The 22,688-nt window shown below is 37.4% G+C and overlaps 1 protein-coding gene across 1 annotated transcript in view; it reads right to left on the reverse strand.

Annotated features, from left to right (window-relative positions):
• The window catches only part of TBX18 (T-box transcription factor 18), a 30,026-nt gene that overhangs the window by 5,132 nt on the left and 2,206 nt on the right, over positions 1-22,688 (reverse strand). The window contains exons 2-6 of the mRNA XM_006200323.4: positions 22,049-22,253; positions 19,786-19,887; positions 16,637-16,808; positions 9,234-9,401; positions 5,672-5,736 (exon numbers count right to left, since the gene is read on the reverse strand). Of these exons, the coding sequence (XP_006200385.2) occupies positions 5,672-5,736; positions 9,234-9,401; positions 16,637-16,808; positions 19,786-19,887; positions 22,049-22,253 (712 nt within the window). The remainder of the gene's footprint in view (positions 1-5,671; positions 5,737-9,233; positions 9,402-16,636; positions 16,809-19,785; positions 19,888-22,048; positions 22,254-22,688) is intronic.

The raw sequence follows: 22,688 nt of genomic DNA on the forward strand, positions 1-22,688 counted from the left end.
GTGTGATGTCTAGTACACCCAGGATGGGCTCCGGCGCACAGCCCTGGTGTCCCAGCCCAGCACGCAGGAGTATTGCGGGAAGGCCATCTCACAGGACGGTAGGGTACATGGAGCTAGGATTAGCATCAACGTTACTTTAAAGCCTCCACACACACTTGACGAATGGACACTTAAAGAGACAAGATAACTTAATTATGGGCTATTTACATGACATATGTATATTTTAAAACAAGGGTGACTACTCTAAGTACATATATAAGTGTGTGTATCTTCTCCCATAAGTGACTCAGAGTCTTCTCTTCTTTATATCAGATAACTGAGTCCTCTAGGTTCTCAGCTCACACATTCTCAAGCCCTCACCACTCTTCCCACGACCACCTAAACCCTAAGCAATTTGATTTTTTTCATTAAAAAACATATTTTTACTAATTTATTTTTTAATAAAATTCCTGGGGTGAAGTAATTAGGTTTATTCATCTATTTACTTAATGGAGGCATGGGGCTTGAACCCAGGACCTCATGCATGCTAGGCATGCACTCTACCACTGAGTCACACCCTCCCCTCTAGCAATTTGCTAATCTAGGTAATGTTGTGCTTTTCATGAAACATAACTATAGGAAATGCCTGCATCCAGAGTGTCCAACAATATTTGGATGTCTCTGTGATTGATAGGTACAGTTTTAGTGAATACAGATAATCTGTATTTAATGTAGATATGAAAGATAGGGCTTATTTTTAATAGCTTAGATTCCTCGTGCTACTTCCTTAGGATTTCCGGCAGCCCCGAGTCATGAACTGTGAACTAAGACTAGGGGAAACCCCCTTACAGAGTCACAGCACCCTGCACAACATGGCAAAAGCTCTCTGAACACCTATGATAAGTGACCTGTGTGTGCAGATAGAACCATCTCTCACGACTTGCCTTTCTGGTTCAAGTTTTCACACATTGAATTTGCTTCCTTAGCAGGTTCAGCGTGCAGATTCCATTAATTTGTTGATTTTTGTCATGACTCCACGAGGGCAAGACTACCCCACCTTAGTGATAGAAGGAGACAGACGTGTATGGGGGGTGGTGCGTGTGTGTGTGCACAGACTTGTGTGCACGAGCCATCTTCACATGAGTCCACACGTGGACCTGACCCATCTCTTAAATCGCAGGTTCAGGGAGCACTGGTCCCGGAGCACAGCAAAGAGCTGTCACCAACCCACACAGGTGCTGGTACTAGGCTGCAAAGGGGGAACAGGGCACAGAGTGCACTTCACGCACCTCACCCGGGCTGCACTGAGCGTGAAGGGCAGAGTTCGGCTCCGATGGAATCAGCGTGCCCCAGAGAGGAGGACTATTTAGCGGTAAGGAGACTGGATCGTGGGTCGGGAGAACTGGGCTGTGACTGCAACTCACTATGTGGCCTTGAGTAAATGTTTGGACCTCCTGGACTATAGTTTCCCACAAAGTGAGTGTTGGAATACAAAGCTCTGAATCCTCTCCTAGTTTCAAAGTTGTTTGCCACTAAGTGATTTTTCCCAAACCAGACACGGCCCTGTGACTGACTACAAACCAGATCCAAGATCACTCTGCTTGGCAATATTTTATGTCGGTTAAAGTATTGATTTGGGGGGCAGTTTGGCAGCCTGGTCAGTCCCCAAACCCCACATGGCCTGCAGGCTGCATTGAATACTTGACTAATGAATCCTGGGTGCTATTTAGCTTATTGCTCTATATTTAACTTGTAGTAATATTTGATTTTTATGACTTTCTAGAAACAAGCTTTTTTAAGCCAAAGAAGTTAGGACACAGTTTGGTACAGACTGCTTTGTCAAACCACACTGACGAGTTTTCATAACTGTAGTTTTAAATATTCAGGATACCAAAGTGGTCTCAAGGGGGAATTTACTAAGAGGTAATTACTGAGCATCTACAGGATTTCTAAATATATTCACTACGGAGACGCGCATCACTGCATTATTTGCTTTAGCAATGTAAACTTTATTATGCTTCAGATAAAACCCATAGACCAAATTCTTAGGGAGAAGTTATTGATCCTCAGAAACATAAAACCCAAAGCTTTAAAGAGACGCTGTGAAGGTGGCATATCTACAAGTGATCTGCTTTGGAGCTATTGATTTTTTTTTTTTTTTGAGGCTGCTGTTTAACACAACAAGTTCCAGAAAGGATTTCAGATATTTTGCAGGAAACAGTTATAAAATAAAATATTTATTAGCTGAATCTGGGCTTTTTAAAAAAAGCCTTCATTTTCTTCAGTAATGGAGACTTTTCCCATCTAGTTAAAGAAAAGATAAAAGGCACCTCCTGCAGGAGTGTAGCCAAGGCGATAATTTATACAAGATGCCTTTGAACAATTTCCACATTTATCGCCCTCCTAATTTATGCTATCAAATGGCCGCGTTTATTTAGTAAAATGGTTATGTTTTTCCTGAAGTATTTAAAGAGAAGAAATTTTTGTACCTTCCTGAGTAAAACATTTTATAGGGTCAACCCTAAGGCCTAACTGAAGAATGAAACTATTCTCAGCACATAAATTCTCCTTCACGTAGCAAATGTCCTGCAGGAGAGCTTTTAAGGGCTGAAGCTACTGATTCCTATAAAATAGGCTGTGGAACCATAAATAGCCAGGAAGGTGTAATTTTTAATTAAAGCAAATTGTTTTATAAAGTTTAAAAAAATCACAAGTCCGAGTTTATTTTTTGTCCTGCATAATTTGTTTAGTTCATGTATAGGAAAAAATTAAAATAGCATTTCATTAAAAAGCAGTAACAATAGTGTTACAAAACCAGGGATATTAAAGAAATATTTTAAACTTCTCACTGGCTTTCTTCTCTATTAATTTAGTTAACCATATTCACCTTTCCCCCAAACCCTCAGCACCACCCTCTTAGTGTCACAGATAATTTGGGCTTTTTTTTTTTTTTTCAGGGAAAATAACTCGTAGGTTAGAAATCTTTAAAAGTGACCAAATTCTCTCTTCTCCATATAAGTCTCTTTTGTATTTACCAGTGGAAAATGTTAAAATCAGATTTTTTAAAAAACTGGGAATATCAATTCATAGATATTCAGCATTCCAAAATGAGCATTGAAGAGTTTGTCTATGATAAGCAGGAAAGGTCATTTTCATGAGGAAAAAGTGAAACTGTACATTCCACTAAGAAGGAAGCTACATATGGGCTCACCAAGTTTTTCCTATCCTAAAATGTTGTTTAAGCGTTTGGAGCAAAATAAAAATTTTAAATTTTAACAGCATTTTAAAAAGTGTTAAATATAATTCATTATTTTTTGCATGTGTATTAAAACCTTTGAAAGGTTTGGAATCAGGAAATAAACAGTAGCACACACCGTGGATGCCATGCCTGTGTACTCGTGAAACAGCCAAAGGAAAGAAAAAATTCCTATCGAACTTAACATTTTGACCCCATGACACCAAACAAGAGACATAGTGGTTTATTTTCACCAATGCTTCTGATTTTTTTCACTGATCAGTTTTTTTAATGCCTTTTGATTGTGCTGACTTATCTAGAATTCTCCCTAAAAACTTGTAATATGGATCTTGTCCTCTCACTTTTGCTTGTTAGACTTAGTCGCTGTGACTACCACCCAAAATACACTTTAAAAATATTTTTTAAGCTATTGCTTCAAAAATGAACTGACAGTAATGTACAGCATGATAAATATAATTAGCACTGGTTTATGTTGTATAGGAAAGTTGTTAAAAGAGTAAATCTTTAAAGTTCTCATCACGAGGACAAAAATTTTTATCTAGTTCTTTAATTTTGTATCTATAGGAGATGACGGATGTTCGCTAAACTTGTTGTAGTAATGATTTTATGATGTAAGTCAAATCATTATGCTGTACACCTTAAACTTATAGAATGCTATATGTCAAGAATATGTCAATAAAACTGGAAAAAACAAAAAACAAAAAACCCGACAGTGTATAAGCAGTGTGATGCCCCAGTGTCAATGGCAGCGAGGTCTTTTCTAAAGCGAGCCTACAGAAGAGCTTGGGCATAGTTCCTGGCCGTATATTCTCAAGCCTCAGTACTGCCCTCCTGGAGTTTCAGCTGAGTTTTAATAAATTTATTCTCTGCTTTAAAAAAAAGTGAACTGAAAGTAATGCAGGAAGGCTCTGAAATAGATAAATACTCTTCTGCTCTAACCAAAACCATAAAAGATTTCATCAAACTTTCTCAAGGTAGAAAAGCAGTCATTCCAGAGACTCCCTTCAGTCACCTCACCAGTGACCATCTCAGCTGCCAAATGGTTCAACTTTCAGAAACTCCTCCAAAAAGCCAACGTTAACCAGCAGCTTAATGTAACGTAACAAAAGCCAAGCAAAATTTGTCTCCACCTTGAGACAGAAATCTACAAAGAGAATGAATTCAACACAGCGTAGTAGGAATACCTGCCAATCTCCCCACAGGGTGATGGATTTCAGAGGGAAGCCCTGGTACTAGTCAGTCTTGTTGCTCTGCCTGCGCTGAGTTAAAAGTCTACTCTACCCTGTTCTCGGTACACTTTAGTCCCCACACTGCATAGTATTTAAGAGAACCCTTGCATGTGAAGATGAAATCCAGTCTTTCTGCAAGCACTTGAGTTTGTTCTAAGAAAAGCGCTCTGTCTACACCCACCTTGCCCAATTAGTCAGCAGAAAGAACTAGAAGTGTGGACTACTACCTGACCATTTTCTCTCTACAGTTTTAAGAGAAACTGTCCCGAAAATAAGATTATTGACAATTTTGACCTCATGTAGACACAGCCCATCAATACCAAGCTTTCAAGGAGTATGAGAATAATTTCTGGAGTAAAGTGATAAAAATGTCTCAAGTACTTTTTTTAAAAAAACCATTTTGGTTTTTTAAAAAACCATTTAAAAAAAAAACCATTTAAATCAAAGCCTTACCCTGAAAGGGCATCTGGAGAACGTTATTCTATTATTACTCTCAACTGTTATTTTAGAAAATGTTGCCCCCGAACTGTATTGGAATGGAATCATATCAATAAATTCAAAAACTCTTGGCGCAGAGAACTAGGATGATCTGCTTTTTGATAAAAGTATTAGGTGGAATTCATTACTGTAGCTCTCCCACTTAGGACAAACACCATAAAACACGACACAGAAAAAAATAAACAAGTGTGCGGCTGTCAGTAGAGCCAAGACAAATTTGGAAACCAGAGAGGATCAGCTGTCTTGGCAGTGGGGAGTAGTTTTTCATTCTAATTGGAAATCTGAGGGAACAAGCGACTCTGTCATATTTTGAAGGCAGATCAGTAGATAGCTGTAACATCACTAAGCAAATTCTAAACCAAGAGCAGATGTAGAGCAGATTTTGACGTGGGATATTGAAGCCCCTGGCTCTGGAGGGGCAGGTTTCTACAAGACCCAGACGCAGCATGCACTGCACACCCTGAGAACTTCCGTTTTCACTCCAGCATCACACGTCAAAGTTCAACTTAGAACTGGGCAAGCCACAATGCTGCACCCAAAATAAGGTACATCCAAGGCCCAGTGGCGTTAACAAATTTAAATCCTCATCAGAAACGATTTCAAAACCATGTCAGTAGATGTAGCTGTTTACTTTGTAGTGGGAAATTCACCATTAAAAAAAAAATCAAATATATTTATCCCAGTCAGAACGTTCTTCACTAAGACTCACCTGTTACGCCCCGAGTCTCGGAAGCCTTTGGCAAAGGGATTCCTATCTATCTTCAGGCGAGTAATCTGCAGAGTGGGGGGAAAAATTACATCATCTTATTGTGAATGCCAAGGAAGGTTATTAAAAGTGGAAATGATGGAAGAACTGTAAGTAAGTCCAAAATTAACTGTTAGAGGATTCTACTGTGTTCCTCTTCCCTATTTCTCATGTATTTTATTGTCTTAGTAGCAAAGCTACAAGAAAATTTCAGTAACAATTTAGACATCCATTTGCTATGAAAAATACACTCCCTCTCCCCTATTTAATTCTGCAATAGATAAAGTTTGCTTTGTTTTTAATATCTCTAAGGAGATTCTAAATCTTCTGTTGGTAATTTGCCTTTTGTCTGACGATCTCTCAGAGCTACGGTTCTTCCCTTTAATGCTGTGACGTGTCTATTTCTCCTGCAATAGTGGTGACAGGGAACAGCTAATACCCACCTTCTATTTAAGAGACATTTATACTCTGAATGTTATTAACCTTCTATTTATCCCTCTCTTCTTCAGAAATAAGTAATATACACTCCGTTAACAATTCTGCCTCCCTGTTTTTCTTTGTTTCTCCTTGAATCATCTTTACGGCTCTCATCTCTTTTATCTGTGGAGTCGTGCCCTGGTCAGAGCACTTTAGTGAATGTCTAACCAGAGGTGACCACAACTTGGAGGTTCCAATGATATTTAATCTTATACATGTAGGAGAAATGAATAATGACTTCATTTTAACTACAGCTCTAATTTGCTGACTTATAACCAGATTCTTTTGCCCAGTAAGACCCCCAGATTGAGAGAAAAATTTTTACAAATGGTCTAATCGTCTCATTAAAAACATTTTTTCCAGTTATCAGCTTGAAATTGACACTAATAAACAAATCCCATCTATTTCTTACCAGATCTCCTCTTTGCCCAGAGGAATTTACAGCTTATTTTCTAAGAAGCACATCATGCTTTGTTTTCTGTGTTCCTTGGTTTGGTAAAATCCACAGTTAATGAACATCCTTCTGATTGTGCCATTTGGGCTAAAGACAAACGAACACTGTTGGATGGCACTAAGGCACAGAGAGGCATCTTTGGAAAGTCATCTGCAGTCCCCCTATATCATGCTGTGTGTGCTTACAGCCATTTGCCAGTCACTCAACACACGAGGTAGGTGTATGCAAGTGTCTTAGTTTGTGGATTAAACTCCATTATAAATAAGAAAATGTAAGGGTCCACTAATTAATTCACTATATCTGCCACTCTGCTGTTGAAAGAATTCTTTACAATTCATCATAGCTCAATTTTCTGTTCATTTAAATAATGCTTAAAAAACATTTAATAATTTAAATGTTCATTTAAAATAGTATTTTTTTAAAAGAGTACAGATCTATATAGTGGTGCTTTGTTTTAATAGAGATATATCACAATTATTATTATCATTATTTTTATTACTGACATCACATCTATTGAGTGCATACCATGTATGCAGAAATATGAGTTTTATGCATATTACTTCATCTTCTATGTAGTTAATATCCCAATGTTATGTTTTCTTTTGTACTGGTTTAAGTTTCCTATGATCATAAGTTTACTTGGCCATGGAACTAGGCCGGGACCCAGGCTTTTCAGCCCATGCTGGTAACCACCAGGCATGGCTGCCTTCCAGCTTTACAGAAGTTCTTCAAAATAGTAGCTGGGAAGTTAGAAAAAAAAAAAAAAAACATGATTGCATTTCCTCATTATCAGTTTCCTTCCTTCTAATTTTGCCATCCTCTTGATTGGTTTGTCAACGTTTGTTCATTGGTGTTAGTCATCAACATGCACTAAAAGCCCCCTGCATTTCACTTACAGTACCACAGGGGCTGCAAGAAAATACACACTGAACACAGCTAACTGGGTGTGTCAGAAAGACAGAGACAGACAGAGACAGGGAAAAAAGAGGAACTGGGATTGTTTCAAAGGTGCTAAGTGCCTCTGCTCTTTTCTCCTCATGCATTATATTTTTCCTTAAAAAAATTTATTTTCTGCCCCTAATATATTTTAAGAATATCTTCCTAATTGTCATCAGCCCACTTAAAGGTTAATTTCATGTTCCCTCACAAAAGCCTACATAAAAGTGTGACAATATTAGTGTGAGAGGACGGGACAGCTTCGGCTGTGGGACTGGTGTCACCATACAGAAGAAGCGGGTGAGCCTCTTGGCCCTGAAGGGGGATGCACAGGACAAGGTCCAAATCTCCGAAGAAGCTTTTTTTTAAATTTTTTAGTTTGGTTTTGGTTTTTCTTTGGGTGGGGGGAGGTAATTAGGTTTGTTTGTTTATTTACTTACTTACTTATTTATTTATTTATTTTAATTTAACAGAGGTACTGGGAATTGAACCCATGACCTCGTGCATGCTAAGCACGTGCTCTGCCACTGAGCTATACCTTCCCCACAAGAAGCTTCTAAACAACAGAAAACACAACAGAGAGACTATAAAGCCACATTTTAAACATATATATATATATATATGTAAAGAGAAGTAGAGACCTAAAATAATTCTGCTGACTGTTGAAATTTTTCAAAAATCTACCCCAGACCGCATCAGCATCAACTACGTCACTATTTCTTATGAAAACTGGCCAGAATTTCATGGACCAAATAATTGCCTCGATTCAGCTCTCCACCTGCTTGACATAACCTTAAAGAAGTACATACACTTACTCATATAGAAAAGAAATATTTCAGTTCTCAAATTACTTCTAATTTTATGAAAGGATTACTCCATAATCACTCATCTCTGACTGCAAGCATGCATCGTCTCTCTATCAAAATTAAAGCATATCTTGAAAGAAACAGCCCTTTTGTATATATACCAAAATGGCTATGTGGGATAAATACTTCTGAAATATTTCCCATAAAACATGGATTGTCATTTTAAAATAGAGTGAGCTGCCAAACCCCACGCCTATGACACAATTCACTTTTCATATTCCACATGTCTATTTCCTGGTCAATACACATGCTTGCTAACTCCAGGGGTGGGGGTTATAGCTCAGTGGCAGAGTGTATGCTTAGCATGCACAAGGTGGTGCTGGGTTCAATCCCCACTACCTTCACTAACAAAAAAGAAGAAGAAGAAGAAGAGTAGGATCTTTAGCAAAACTAAAGCAATCGTGAAACAGTGGTTAATCATAGGGGGAAGGATATAGCTAAGTGCTTAGCATTCATGAGGTCCTGTGTTCAATCCCCAATACTTCCATTCAAAATAAAATGAAATTAAAAATATTTTCATTTTAATTATGACATCATGATTCAATGTCTCTAAATGGGAAGTTAACCTACACTGCCAGTCATGAGACACATTCTGGTCTAAAGAAATTCTCACTAGGGTAGCTTTACCTGGGGAATCATGGATAAATAATTGCTATCACAATACATATATACTCTGGATGTAAATGCCCGTTAAGACAATTCATAATGTTCAGATACGGTGAAAAGGAGAGCTAGCATTCTATCTGCACTTGAAATGAAAAGGCTAGAAAGATACTAATACCGAGAACAGTACCTGCTGATTCTGATAGGCGGTGACAGTGGTGAAAACAGTTTCTGGAAAGGAGAACGCCTTCACTCCCTCTCCAGATGGAACAGGCTTGATGGGAGAAAGGTCATCGCCGCAATCTTTACGGATGACATGGACTCGCGGTTGGTATTTGTGCATAGAATGAAGAATAATCTATGTCAAGGAAAGAAAAGCCAAATTTGTCAGCAACTTATACCCAATCTCAACACCATGAGTAAATATTTAATGTGTAAAACAAATCCTAGTTGGAAATAAAAATCGCCAAGGATGTGAAGGTGCCAATTAATAAAGTATACCAAAATTGGAGTGGGATGGCTAGGAAGTTATTTGTAAAGTGTGCATAAAAAAATACAAAAGTAAAAACAAAAAGAAATCATTATTTTGGTGGAACCCTGTGTACAACCATATGAATGTAACATTAAATTTTCTGTTTCTTAAAATACAAGAATAAACTCATAAGCATTTTATTTATAATGAGCCAAATGGAACACAAGAGTCCAAAACAATAAAACTAAAAATGATATTGAAATGATTATTTGAACTCCACCACACCCAGTTCCTACAGTATTTGCAAACTAACATTTTCTCAGAGAATATTTTTCCTCTGTTGCTGACTATAACATGTCAACTCAAGGGCAAAGGGATTTTAAAGATACCCCAGGGTCTGCTTTATATGCAGCTCACAAAGTCTCCAGTTTGCCTGGAGAGCCCAGTGTCCATGCTTCCATCATAACAAGGCTTCCAAGACCCAGACGCCTAGGGATGAAAAAGCTTGCAGACTCTGCTAGAGGACTCTGATGATATGGTTCAACTGCCTTCTGCCCAATGATTCCACTTCTGGGAATTTATCCTAAGGGAATATTCCAAATCCAGAAAAGCGTTTCATGTACAAAGATGTTCATGGCACCATTTATAACAGTGGAAAAACTATAAACCACTTCCATGAGTAGATTGGTTAGGTGAATGAAAGTCCACACAATGGGATACAACATTATTGAGCCATTACTAATGCTTTTAGGACATTTTTAATCTTATAATTAAATGCTTCTTTTTAAATCTTAAATTAGAATAAAGAATCCAAGTTGTTTTTAAACTTACCATAACTACATAAGAACAGACAGTAAAAAGGACCCCTACCAAGACATGAACAGTCATCGTCTCTGGATGATGAAATTGTGGGTGAATGTTTTCTTCTTCTTTATATGTTTTATACTTTCAAGGCTGAGAAAGGGGGTAAAGAAATAGCCCCATCCAATGGGATTTTTTATTTGCTGTCGAGAATCCATATTCAGGTTTTAACTAATGAGTTCAGTTAACAAACCTATATCCTTCCTGAGTTACGCAATTTGAACTCGGGTTTTGAGGTGTTAGGAGTTTGCAGAAATTCTTAAACAAAAGTCTGGGGAAAACACAGGGGTTGACCTGCCTCATGTTTTTCAGGATGTGCACAGTTCACTAAGCCAAAGTCAGAATCCAGAATCAGTTGTTAGTCAGCCCAAACACAAATTGCCCTCTACCTGTAGAGTGTGTTTGCTGTCACAAGAGGATGTCTTCACCCTCTGGTATTAACCAACGGCTTGGTTTGGTTTTGTTTTGTTTACCCTAACATTTTCTTTCTATCAATAGAGAAAATGCCTGGATAGCAGATCTACTGATGGTGCCCACCAGACATGCCTGATGGTGGGGCAGCATGAGTATGAGGAAAGCATAAGTGGGGACAGTAGCCCTCATCATCACCTGGGACACACGATATGAATCTGCAACCTCTGGAGAAGTCTCTTTCCAGCTCTTAAAAAGGACAGGACTTCAGTAACTCATTCGTGGCTCACAAAATCAATTTAAAGGGTTGCAACCAGAAATTGTTTTAATAAATAAAATTAGAAAATAAAGTAGAAAAATATTCCATCTTATGTATGTGACATAATTTGTCTTCCCGTTCGTTTGTTGATGGACCTTTACTTTTGGCGAGGTACCTACAAAAGGTATGGTTGCAGATCTGGACATTTACAGACAGGGAATGGTGGAAATAGCTTGGAACTAGTTGGAAGTGGTGCCTGCACAGCATCGTGAATTACTGGATGCCGCTGAATTGTTCACTGTAAAAGGGTTAATTCTATATTGTGTGAATTTCACTTCAAAGTTTTTTTAAATTAAAAAAGCTAAAGTAGAAAAATAGAGTGTGCTGCTTATAGTAAGGGTAAGTACTGTTTTGCAAAACCTTGTTTTCTGTGTGTGTGCGTGCACACATGCACCCGTGTGTGTATACTAAGTCTAACAAAAAATGTTATGTTAGGAAAAAATAATGTTATCTTAGGCAAAAAATCTGAAAAGGCAAGATTTAATTCTAACGATTCTAATGATCAGCAAATTCCAGAACAGAAGAAAAATTGGAGAAAGCCACTGTACATTAAACAAACAAAAAATAAAGTACGTAGTCAATTTCAGAGACTAGCATGAACTGACTTGGAATGAAAGAAACAGAAATTCACTCAGGTTTCTGTTTACTGGTCAATGAAAAGTAAGTTTTTGTTTTATGAAGTCTCAAGCAGATTTCTATTATTTATTTGTTTAATAAATATTTTAATATTATTTATTTTTTTATATCCTTACAGATTTTCCAAAATGACCTGTGGCAGGTATATTGGGGTAGGGTACAGAAATAGCTGATGCATGACTATGTTTGTACGTTTAAGAGCAACTGCCAACAGTAATCTAAAAATTATTTGAGCAGAACAATATATTTTCAATATTATCTAGAGGAATTTATCATATTCCTGGAAATTATTAGGGAATGCTGAACAAGCCTCAGTTCTTCTTTATAAAATAGCATTATTTGCTTTGTAATGAGCTATCAAAGCTATAATGACAGGTGGTCAACAATATTTTGCTTATTGAATAAATCTAGGAGAACCAGGAGAACCACTTGCCTTATGAACGAGGAAACCACAATGATAATGCTCAGTACCAAAACTCAAATAATTATATCTGATCTGTATGTTCCATGCTTTCTGTTCTGTTTAGATGGAGGATTTTTTTCCCCCCTTTTGGGCATTACCTAGTAGCACAGATAGTCACATAGCCCTATGCCTGTAAACACTGGGTGCTTTCCCATGCACAGGTTAGTACAAGTTTTTTTCCACATTAAAGACACTGGGTGACTCAAAAGTCAAAAGAAGCATGATATTACTTATTTCTGATCTGTTGGGCTTAAAGTGCCTGTGGTTTGACAGACACACCAGCTGTGCCTTACAAAACAGCTCAACAGGGAAACACTGCCTGCTGACTCTGGAAATTTTCTAGGCAACCTAAATGCCAGTGTTGGAACAAGTCAAGCAAAGGACCAAGAAGGAGAGGATAACAATACCCTGGCTCTGTGCATTTTTGGTGACACCAGGGGCTGACTTGCTTTAATTGGTAGGAGTCAAGGCAATTACATCAGGTCACAAGCTCCATACCAAGTGGCCTTGTTTTGTTTCTGGCATGACGTGACATATAAACCATTCCTTACAAATATGGACTTTAAAATTCATCACCTCATTTGATTCACTCAGAATTCTCTGGTTCCACTATAACCCTCGAGAAAAGCAAGGCTCAGGGAGCCAAAGTGATATGCTCATGAACCTGAATGTGTAGACCTGTAAGCCACTGCAAGCGCCTTTCATCCAGGAGATCTCAGTAATCTCCCTGGTGACCCCTTGCTTCCCAACTTGATTCTCAAGAAGAAATGGGAAAAGGATGAGGACAAACTCAGAGCCTGGGGGACTCTACATCACTGAATCCTCAGCAGCTGGAAGAACAGGCCCTCCCACAGGTCCCCTGGCAGTGGCTGCCTGCTCATGCATCCTTCCAAAGCATCCCAGCAGTGCAAGTATGAGTCCTGCTGAAATCTACGATGCATCATTGCCTGTGAAATGTCTTTTAATTCTGCAAGGAAATGTTCATCCAAATGCTTCCCTCCAGACAGCAAATTCTAAGTGAAATATGCAATGATGACAAGGAAATACCCCACCCAAACATGGTGATCATCCACACAGAGGCAGCCCAAGGACCAGTCTTGGTCTGCATACAATCCAAGATAAAGCTGGCTATGGGTTCCCCAAAGAGAAAGTAGGGATTATAAAGTCTTTGAAACATTCAAGATCAGCTGTGAGTGGTGGGACATTTCTCTGTTTCTAGATTCTCACCAATATTCTTCTCTAAACAATCCCTGGTATTTGGAAAGATGAAAAATCACTTTGGGGGAAATCACAATGGCACAGAATCTCATGTCTGATGCAATCCTAGGTCTACTCACAACCCTGTGACAATTTGATTCCTGCAGTCTCTCTGCATTTAATAAAAGCCCCAGGTCCACATGGAGTTCTCAAGTCACTATGTTGAACACTTGTACATCTTTAGCAGAGTGAAATTGGGAACTGAGAGGACAAAAAATAAGAAAGTGGTTTAGAAAGCAAATTAGAAAATTACCTCTCGTTTGAGTCTACAGCTTGATGAGTTAGGGATTAGCGTCCTTCCTTTAGATTTGGCATGAGGGGCAGGGAGTGGGGCTCAACCATATGAAGGCAGAAGGCAAGAGACCCAGAGAGGTCTCCGCGCCAGGAAACTGACTGCTGAGTCAGTCCCGGCACAACAGTCCTGCTGTCCTGCTGTCTTCTTAGACCCTGAATCCCATCAATAATAAAATAAGAAACGAATCCCTCATCTAGAATCTAACCTCATTTGGGGTCATCAAAGTGAGCAAATAAACACAACAGACACTTTCACAAGCCCTCCCAGCCTCTCCTGGCTGGGACAGCAGGGCAGCTGCACTGCTCTGTGCTGACTGCATGGTCATCTGTGTGTGTGTCTTCTCTCTGCATCTAGGCTGCAAGATCACTGAAGGCAGAGCCCATGGCTTTTCATCTCATACTGCATTTTACAAAGTCTTCAAAACTTTGTTTAAATAAATAATGGAAAAGAGCATTTTTCCCTCCTGCATTCTTTTCTAGTTATCAAGCAATACCTACATTTTTACCATTTGCAATGGCAATTTCCTTGCTTCCATAATGCACAGGTACATATCTTTCTCCCCCTGTTCCCCACACACATTAATCACTTTCCTTCATTAAAGTATTACATCCTGCCACAACCTTAAAAGAAAAATTTTACCAGAAGATGACACATTTCTATAAACTTTGCCTGTTTTCTGTTACGTTTTGTTTTTGTATTTCCTCATAGTGAAAGATTATAATTACATAGGTATAAACAATTGTGTTTCAATTTGCAATCTATTCTTTTGTGTTTTAAACAACTGCTACATAATAGTTAATTTTATGTGTCAACTTGGCTAGGCCATGGTACCCAGATACTTGGCCAAACACCAGTTTTGAAGTTGCTGTGTAGGTATTTTTCAGTTGAGATTAACATTGAAGTCAGTAGACTTTGAGTATCCTCTGTAACATGAGTGGGACTTGTCCAATCAGTTGAAAGACTTAAGAGATAAAGACTGAGATTCCCTGAGGAAGAGGAAATTCTGCTTCCAGACTGCCTTCAGACTCAAGCTGCAACATCAGCTCTTCCCTGGGTCTTCAATCTGCCAACCTGTCCTGCAGATTTCGGACCCACCAGCCCCCACAACTGTGCAAGCCAATTCTTTAAAATAAATCACTCTCTCTTTCTCTCCATATATATTATATACATATACTATATATACATATAATATATATTATATACATATAATATATATACATATAATATATGTTATATACATATAATATACATTCTATTGCTTCTCTTTCTCTAGAAAACATTGTTTTAAATGAATTCTAGTGAAATTATGAATTTAAAAAGTCATGCAGATTGATCATTTACTAGATCCATACCTAATATTGTAGAAATGTTAGATATTAGATACAAAGCCAGTAACATGAACTGAAAGAATCAGAATTAGAAAATGACTGTATTTATTTAAGTTACTTAAAGGAGTTTGTACCTTATATATGACAGTGTATAGTTTTTAGGCCCAATTATCTCTTTATAAGATACATTCTCAAACTATGAGTAGAGTATATTTAAGCTTTTGAAAACCAGTAACACTTTGTGCCATTTATTTTTAGTTTTTTATTCTAAAAAAAATAAAGACTTCAATGGGCACACTGGCAAAATTTCACAGTCAGCTCCCTCAATGAGACAGAAAAAACTAGCATTCTTTCACTGATGTCAAGTGAAAGCTAATTGTTATAATTTGATTGTGTATATGAAGAAAAAAAGAAGAGAAAGCAAAGTAATATACTAAAATATAGGGCATGAAGTTGGATTCAAAAATGAAATGTACTGTTACTTTTCCGATTTTGTTTTAAATGAAATAAAGCACCAAATAAACAAAAGCAATCAAATAAGGCAACAAATAAACAAAAGCACTGGCAGTTTGAGTGAGATGAGTCAAAAAAATCCAGATACTGCATTTGTACCACAACACAGTTTGTACTTGAATGTCTTCATTAATTGCTTAAGATATTGTCTAGCAACTTTCAAATCACACCGTGTCCACACTGTTTTACTTACTAGCTTGTGACAGTTGTTTGCATGTTTGTTTTAAAAGATTCGCCCATAAATATGCAACCTTTGAGAAATGAACTAGTTGGTATTCCCTTTATGTATAATATACTCTTCAAAAGGCATTTCAGTCCTGCCTCAGTCAAAACTCTCTCAAGTAACAGAAATCTACTGGAAACGCTAGCTTTGAGTAGAAATCAGCATGTATTCAGTGTTCCTTATTTATTAAAATAATAACATCAAAATCTTGCCTAGGAACTTGCATAAAAATTAATAAGGTGTTAAAAGGACTGTATTATTGAAATGACTGACTTTAACATATATCTCATATTTCAACAGTTTTAAGATTAAAAGAAATTATCATTATAACATATGTTGACACACTAGATGTCATTACGAAACAATTGGGAGCTTGAGGATGGACACAAACAACATAAGCCAGGTCACTATTGAGAAGCAATGAACCTCGGCTGGGAAAAGACCTGGATGCGGGCAGGACACAATGTCATTATCCCTGTTCACCCATTTGCCAAGAATTCATGTTCCGGGTGTAATAATTAGCACCTCATGGGATTTCAAACAAAATTTTTGGTTAAAAATGTCTGTCTGAGGTTCTTGCACTCCACTACAAATGCAGTATCTAGTTTTACCTATGAATGCTTCATAGAATACTCTGGCCACAGGCAGTCGCTGATGCAAATGCAGCCTTGATCTTGCACAGATTATGCATGCACAGGCTGATCAACCAGGAGAGGAAATCACAGTCTAAGAAAAGTTCATTTCCTTCAGGCAGGCACAGTATAGGCATGGCCCCACCGTCCAATGGCAGTGATTTGGGGAGGCCATCTACTCACATGGCCTTGGTCGTCCAACTCGTTGTTGGTAAGTTTCAGCTTGTCAAAACTGATCACTTGTCTCATCCATGTCTCCCCCGAGGCAGGCGAGTCTGGATGAATGTACACCCGGGGTGGCACAGGGGAGTCCGCGTTACCTGCCACCATCCATTTAGAGCTGTGGTAAACATACCTACAAGGCAATGACAAGGCTCAGTTTGTGGACTACTGCTTTCTTGAAATTTCCAACTGAGTAGACTGAGAAATAACGTGCACCCTTTTTTAAGTCTAAAATACAACGATTTACTCTTTACATTCAATGCATATAAAATAAGATTTCAAACACTTTGAAAAAACTCTCTGAGGTAGTGATGGTCTACTGACTGCTCCAAGTGGTGTGTTAAGGATTGAGTGAAAAATATGCACATTACTCCCACAATAAATGCAAGTATTTTAATTCTTCTGAATCACACTAATTCATGTTAGACATTCTGTCTATATTTTGATATTTTCCATTTTTCATCTGGATACTCAATTGACATGAAGAAACCACTAAGTTGTCAAGCCCACCTTTAAGTAAATCTCAGAAACACTTGAGAGATATAAGTGTCCCACTTCCTGTATCACTTCCAATTTTAGGCTTATGTACAGACTAACAGGACAGACGGTAGGAAGGCAAGGGGAAGCTGTCAGAAGTTTCAGCACGTTTATTTTCATAGGAAAAAAGTTTCCTCTATTATCATTTAGAATTATTTTTTCTAACCCTATTACACTATAAACAGGATATTCAGTTTAATTTTAAAAGATTGTATAATCATAAAATATAGCCCTTTACCTCTTATATTTCTCTTTCTTGACAGTTGTAAGAATTTTCTTAAAATTTTTTAATACCACTAATTAAAATACATACCAAACTTTAAAAAATATGGTCTATCTAATTAATATTAATTTTCTAAATAAGAGACAAAACATCCTATTCTATTTGTTTATGTATGTAAATATATTGACTCTGTAAGAATAATACACTTAAGTAACAATGTTTCAAGTAATATATAAGACCATAATGTTTAATCTTATATTCAGATTATTACTTATTAATGTTAATTTAAAATACACTAATTCAAAACCTAGAAACTAGTGTATTGTTGATTGACTTAGAAAAGGGTAGAAAACGAAATCATATACTTGAATGTTTTTCTTTCATTTGTTTTAAAATATGCCGTACAATTTAAAGCAACAATTTATGAACAGTCTCAGAGAATTCTACCAATATAATAGGCAAAGTCCTTTTTAAAATAGCATGAAACATTTTCATAGTATCTCTGGTGAGGCCCACGGTTTCAACTATGGTCACATATTTCATCTCCTTTTGAGTTCAAATATGCCTTCTATTCTTTAATTCCTTTTCTTGGGAAAAAATACATAGTCACAAAGTTGAGAATAATAATAAAACAACTTCTTTTAATCTATACAGTATAATTCAAAAAACAAGCTCCTAAGTGCAGCTTTTGTGAACATTAATCGTACATTCTAATGAATCACAATCACTTTTCATTTGACCGAAATATCACTCATAGTTGGAAAATAAAATGCAATCTTAGAAATGCAAAAAAAAGTGGCACTATAGATACAGAGTTATCACCAAAATAAATAGAGTAATATGCTGTCAAAACCTTGGGAAAGTATGCATATTGAATAGTTCAAAAATCTACACACATCCATTAACAGAATAAATGCTACATGTTACATACACTTTGTGAAATATTCTAAATACAAACGCTAAAAACAAAATTTTTCTTGAGAAGCAATATAAGTGAAAGCAAATTTATGTTTTAAAATTTGATCTTTTAAAATCTGGCATCTTCATACTAATACTTGAAATTTTTCTTGCTTTATGTGAGATTAATAAGAATCAGTTAAGTAAAATAAATCATCCAAAATATATGGAAGCAATTTAGAAAAGAAAAGAATAATTTCTAAGCTCATTAGAATTACATTATCTTCCTCAGCACAAAACTCACATTAGAATATGGATTTTAAACCAAGTATATTTAAAGAATAAATTTCAATGCTTTCTACCTTCTGTCATGTAGTAGATAATTTTAGCAAAACTCCTTAATGAGTTATTTAATTAAAATAAGTGATGCACAGAACACAAATAATAAAACTGTCCTTTTATTACCTTTTTGTGTTCCTGTACTAATTAAATCTGTATACGTTTGACACCATAAACCTTTTTCAAAAAAGCAACTCCCTAAATTTTAAAAAGTGATAAAAACCAAATCTGATTTCATTTAAAACTTACTAAATGCCTTAGCTGTTTATTTAAAAAACAAAACAAAACAGAAAGAAAGAAGACCAAAATTTAAAGCAGCATTGTCTGATCCTCCCCTCAAAATGTCCTTTTTTTGAATATTAGCATTTTTAACTCCTCAGGAAAATAAAAAGAATTGTCAATTTGATCGCTTGCAGGAAGAAAATCAAACATTGGTTTTATACTAAAGAATGTATCTTTTCAAACTTTACTTGATATCCAGATAAATATAGTCTCTCAAAATCCAAACATTACAAAGTTTTCAAAAAATTACTGTTAACTACCAACCAAAAAACCAGGTAACAAATTTATTACCCCTTTGAAGATGTCTTTATATCATAATGAATTATGAGACTTTGTTTTTTTTAAGTCTAAAAAAATCTTCAATAATTTTCTCAAATTAAAGGAAAAAAGGCTGCAAACAGTTATGATTCTGTACGTAAACAAGTAAAGGGAATTTATTTGAAGATGAAAAAATCACGAAGAAAATGAAACAACTTGTTAAATGTTATATCTACAAGCATTATTTAATATTTCATCTCAAAATCCTAATCGAAGTGTGAATCAATATAAAAGACACATTTCGTTTAGCAACACTAAGTTGGCCACTTATTAAAATTCCTCAGCACTTAAAGACATTTCTGTATCTATTAAAAGCAAAATAAAAAATAAGTTTTCACATTTATTGCAGGAGAAGGCACTGTCTGGGCTACTGAAACTGACCGGGGTTGGATTATGGATGTGTGAATTCTACAGGCTTCAGGAAACAAATATCAGAGTCATCACAGATCAAACAGGCATAGCCTGTAAACCTCCAGTGTTTTCTTATCTTTCTGTACCCATCCGATCATTGTACCTGTATCTTTTGTTGTCCACTGGCACAATATCCATGGCAATGTAATATTGTTGGTGAGGATCTAATCCAGAAATCTTCACTCTCATCGCTGGAAACATGCGCCTAGGTATAAGGGAGGGGAGGAGAGAGGGTTTGGGTTTTGTGTTTGTTTATGATTATGCTTGGAGAATGAATAAGCAGAGAAAACCCTCAAATCTGTGTTTTTCATATGGACAAATTTATAGCGTTCACTTTGGTAATGTATTTCAAAGAATCAGAATACAGGACATATCAGAACTGAGCTACGTAAATTTAATTTGTTGTACCCTATACTTGCATTTCAAGTTTACTGAAATGTCAGTATAGCTAAAAGAAAAAAGAAAAAAATTGTACACTGAAGAAATAATGGCACAGAAAGCACTTAATTTTTTAAACAAAAATCAGTAAGCATATTGACTTTAATACTACAAACAGTAAAGTGTTTCAAATGGTAGAAATAGAAAATTTGAATTTCTAAAAGTGATAAAATATATTATAATGTGAAATTTTAAAAGGGTTATAAAAAACCACAAGGAGCCAATGTGCCATGCCATAACCAAACAATATGTTCTTTATTGAGACAGGACTTCCTGTCTGCAGCATGGTAAAGGTGAAGTGCAAAAGTTGCTCTAAATTTGAAAGGTATAGTAAAACTTCTTTATTGAAAGCAGAAACTAAACACAATGTATATTTACCAAATCATTCCTTCCCCCACCATACCCTGAAAATACTTTCTTATTTAACCATGCTAACTCGAAAACTTTGCTAATGAAAACAAATGAAAATTCACATTTCTCTTGGCTTCCCAGAGAAGCATATCAAAGGAGATGCTAAAGTAAATGCACCTATCTTTTTAAAAGGGCACAGTAGCAAGAAATACAACAGCAAATTATTGTATATATTTAAAAAATAGAGCAGTTCTTTTTTTAAACTTTCGTCTAATGATTTATGCCTAGGACCTTTCCAGTTAATCTAATTTCTGCTAATTTAACCTTATAACACAAATTTTAGTACTGTTATTTACCAGAAATGTTTCCTACAATAATGCCATTAAAGACCACTTCCAGAGAAAAGAAAGTCCATTATTCCTAACTAGCCATGAGAACAGTTTAATACGCTAGCTGTTTCAGTGTTATTTCAGTGCACCTGTAAGATAAAGAGTAAAGGTCTTTAACTACATCCTTTATAAGACAACTGTTGCTTTGTGTTGTTGAAGACTGAATTTGGATCATTAATAAAAGCTCTGTGAAAATGTAGAAGGTAGCATATGGGTTTAATAAAATATGTTTTTGTAATTTCTAATAAGTTTGGATACTTTTATGCTATCCAGGTTTTTGCCATGTGTACTCCCTCAAAGAGTTGTGTGTGCTTTTTAAAGTTTCTTTTAAGGAGGATATTATTCATAGATTTCACTTCACTAAAAGAACTGAAAACTTTAAAACCCAAATATTTCTGTGTCTCCCCCAAATTAACAGGATTTGTGCAACAAATCACTTTATTTTATTAGCTGATGGATGTGCAAATTTCACACTTTCAAAAAGCAGATACAACGTACATTTTTTTAGTATTCTTCAGCAAATTTAGGTTACTTTGTTGGAATTCATTTAGAAAAAAAAATGTAACCACGTAAATGTGGATCTCCTGACAGAACGGATTTTAAAATCAGGGCAATCATTTTCGCAGAGATTAAGCATGTATTACAGGTGATTCCAGTAATTTTCATCCTAGTCTAATATTAAAATAGCATAACACATCACGTTCTCACACTGCCAGCAAATCTTTTGATAAAGAACCAACTGGAAGTTTCGAATCTAAAAAAAGAAAATGATAGTTTGCTAAAGAGTAAATTGCGTTTACAAAAAGGGGGGGAAGGGTGGCTAATCTGTTCCACAGCTCCAGAAAAATAACTAAAGCCTGGATAAATGCCTGAACGGCCGTAAAGTGTGATCAAGAATCTATAACTACCCTGCACGAAGAACACCGAAAATAACCAGGACGGCCTCCGCGGCAACATTCATTTTCTCCCCAGCATCCGACGAGAGAACAGCCGGGCTGTGTCCCTCCCTGACTGCACTCCGGGCTAGGAAGACAAAGCAAGCCTCACAAGTGAACTGTTACCCCGGCCTTGTTCTGTCAATAGAAACAGCTAACCAGAGACCCCACTGCGCTGTAGGCTCTTCTTTCTAACCCACCAAGGGGTGGGGTGAGGCCAGAGCCGGGTCGTTCGCGCCAGCTTGCCCTTTACCTGCCCGCCTTGGTGATGATCATCTCTGTGCCAATCTCGTGAAAGCGCTTCCAGAGCTCAGCTCCCTGCAGATCCACCCGCGGGGCCTGCGGCGAGGGCAGCGGGGTCCCGGACCGGGCCAGGGCGGGCGCCGGGGATCCCTTCGGGGAGCCTCCCGGGGACGCCAGCGGGGAAGCTCCCTGCAGGAAGCCGTCCTCACAGCCGCCTGGGCAGCAAAGGGCAGAGGAAGATAAACCGGTGAGGGCTCGAGATGGGAAGCGGGTGGGGAGACGGATTCCCCTCCGCGGGCGGCAAAGGAGAGGAAAAGGACCAGGAGGAAAGAAGAAGCTTTCTTGCCATCGGGTCCTTATAGGAAACAGGCCCGTGGGTAAACACCCACTCCGCCAGCCGAAGGGCCAGACGCTTGATGCTCCCTCTTCCCCTCAAGTTCCAATTCCCGCAGAGGTGCATGGGCCACGTCCACCCAACCCTCCCCGCTTCCGCCCAGTCAAGGCCCCAGAATAAGTTTTGTGCCACAGCCGGAGTCTGGGATGCTAGCCCAAAGGAGCAAACACTGGGTTCCCAAATCCAGATCCCCAGCGCAGGTTCCGACACACCCTGCGCCACGGAGAGCACGGAGCAAAAGCGCCTGGAGCCCAGG

Source organism: Vicugna pacos, chromosome 8 (genome assembly GCF_048564905.1).
Source record: "Vicugna pacos chromosome 8, VicPac4, whole genome shotgun sequence".
Classification (NCBI taxonomy): Eukaryota; Metazoa; Chordata; class Mammalia; order Artiodactyla; family Camelidae; genus Vicugna; species Vicugna pacos.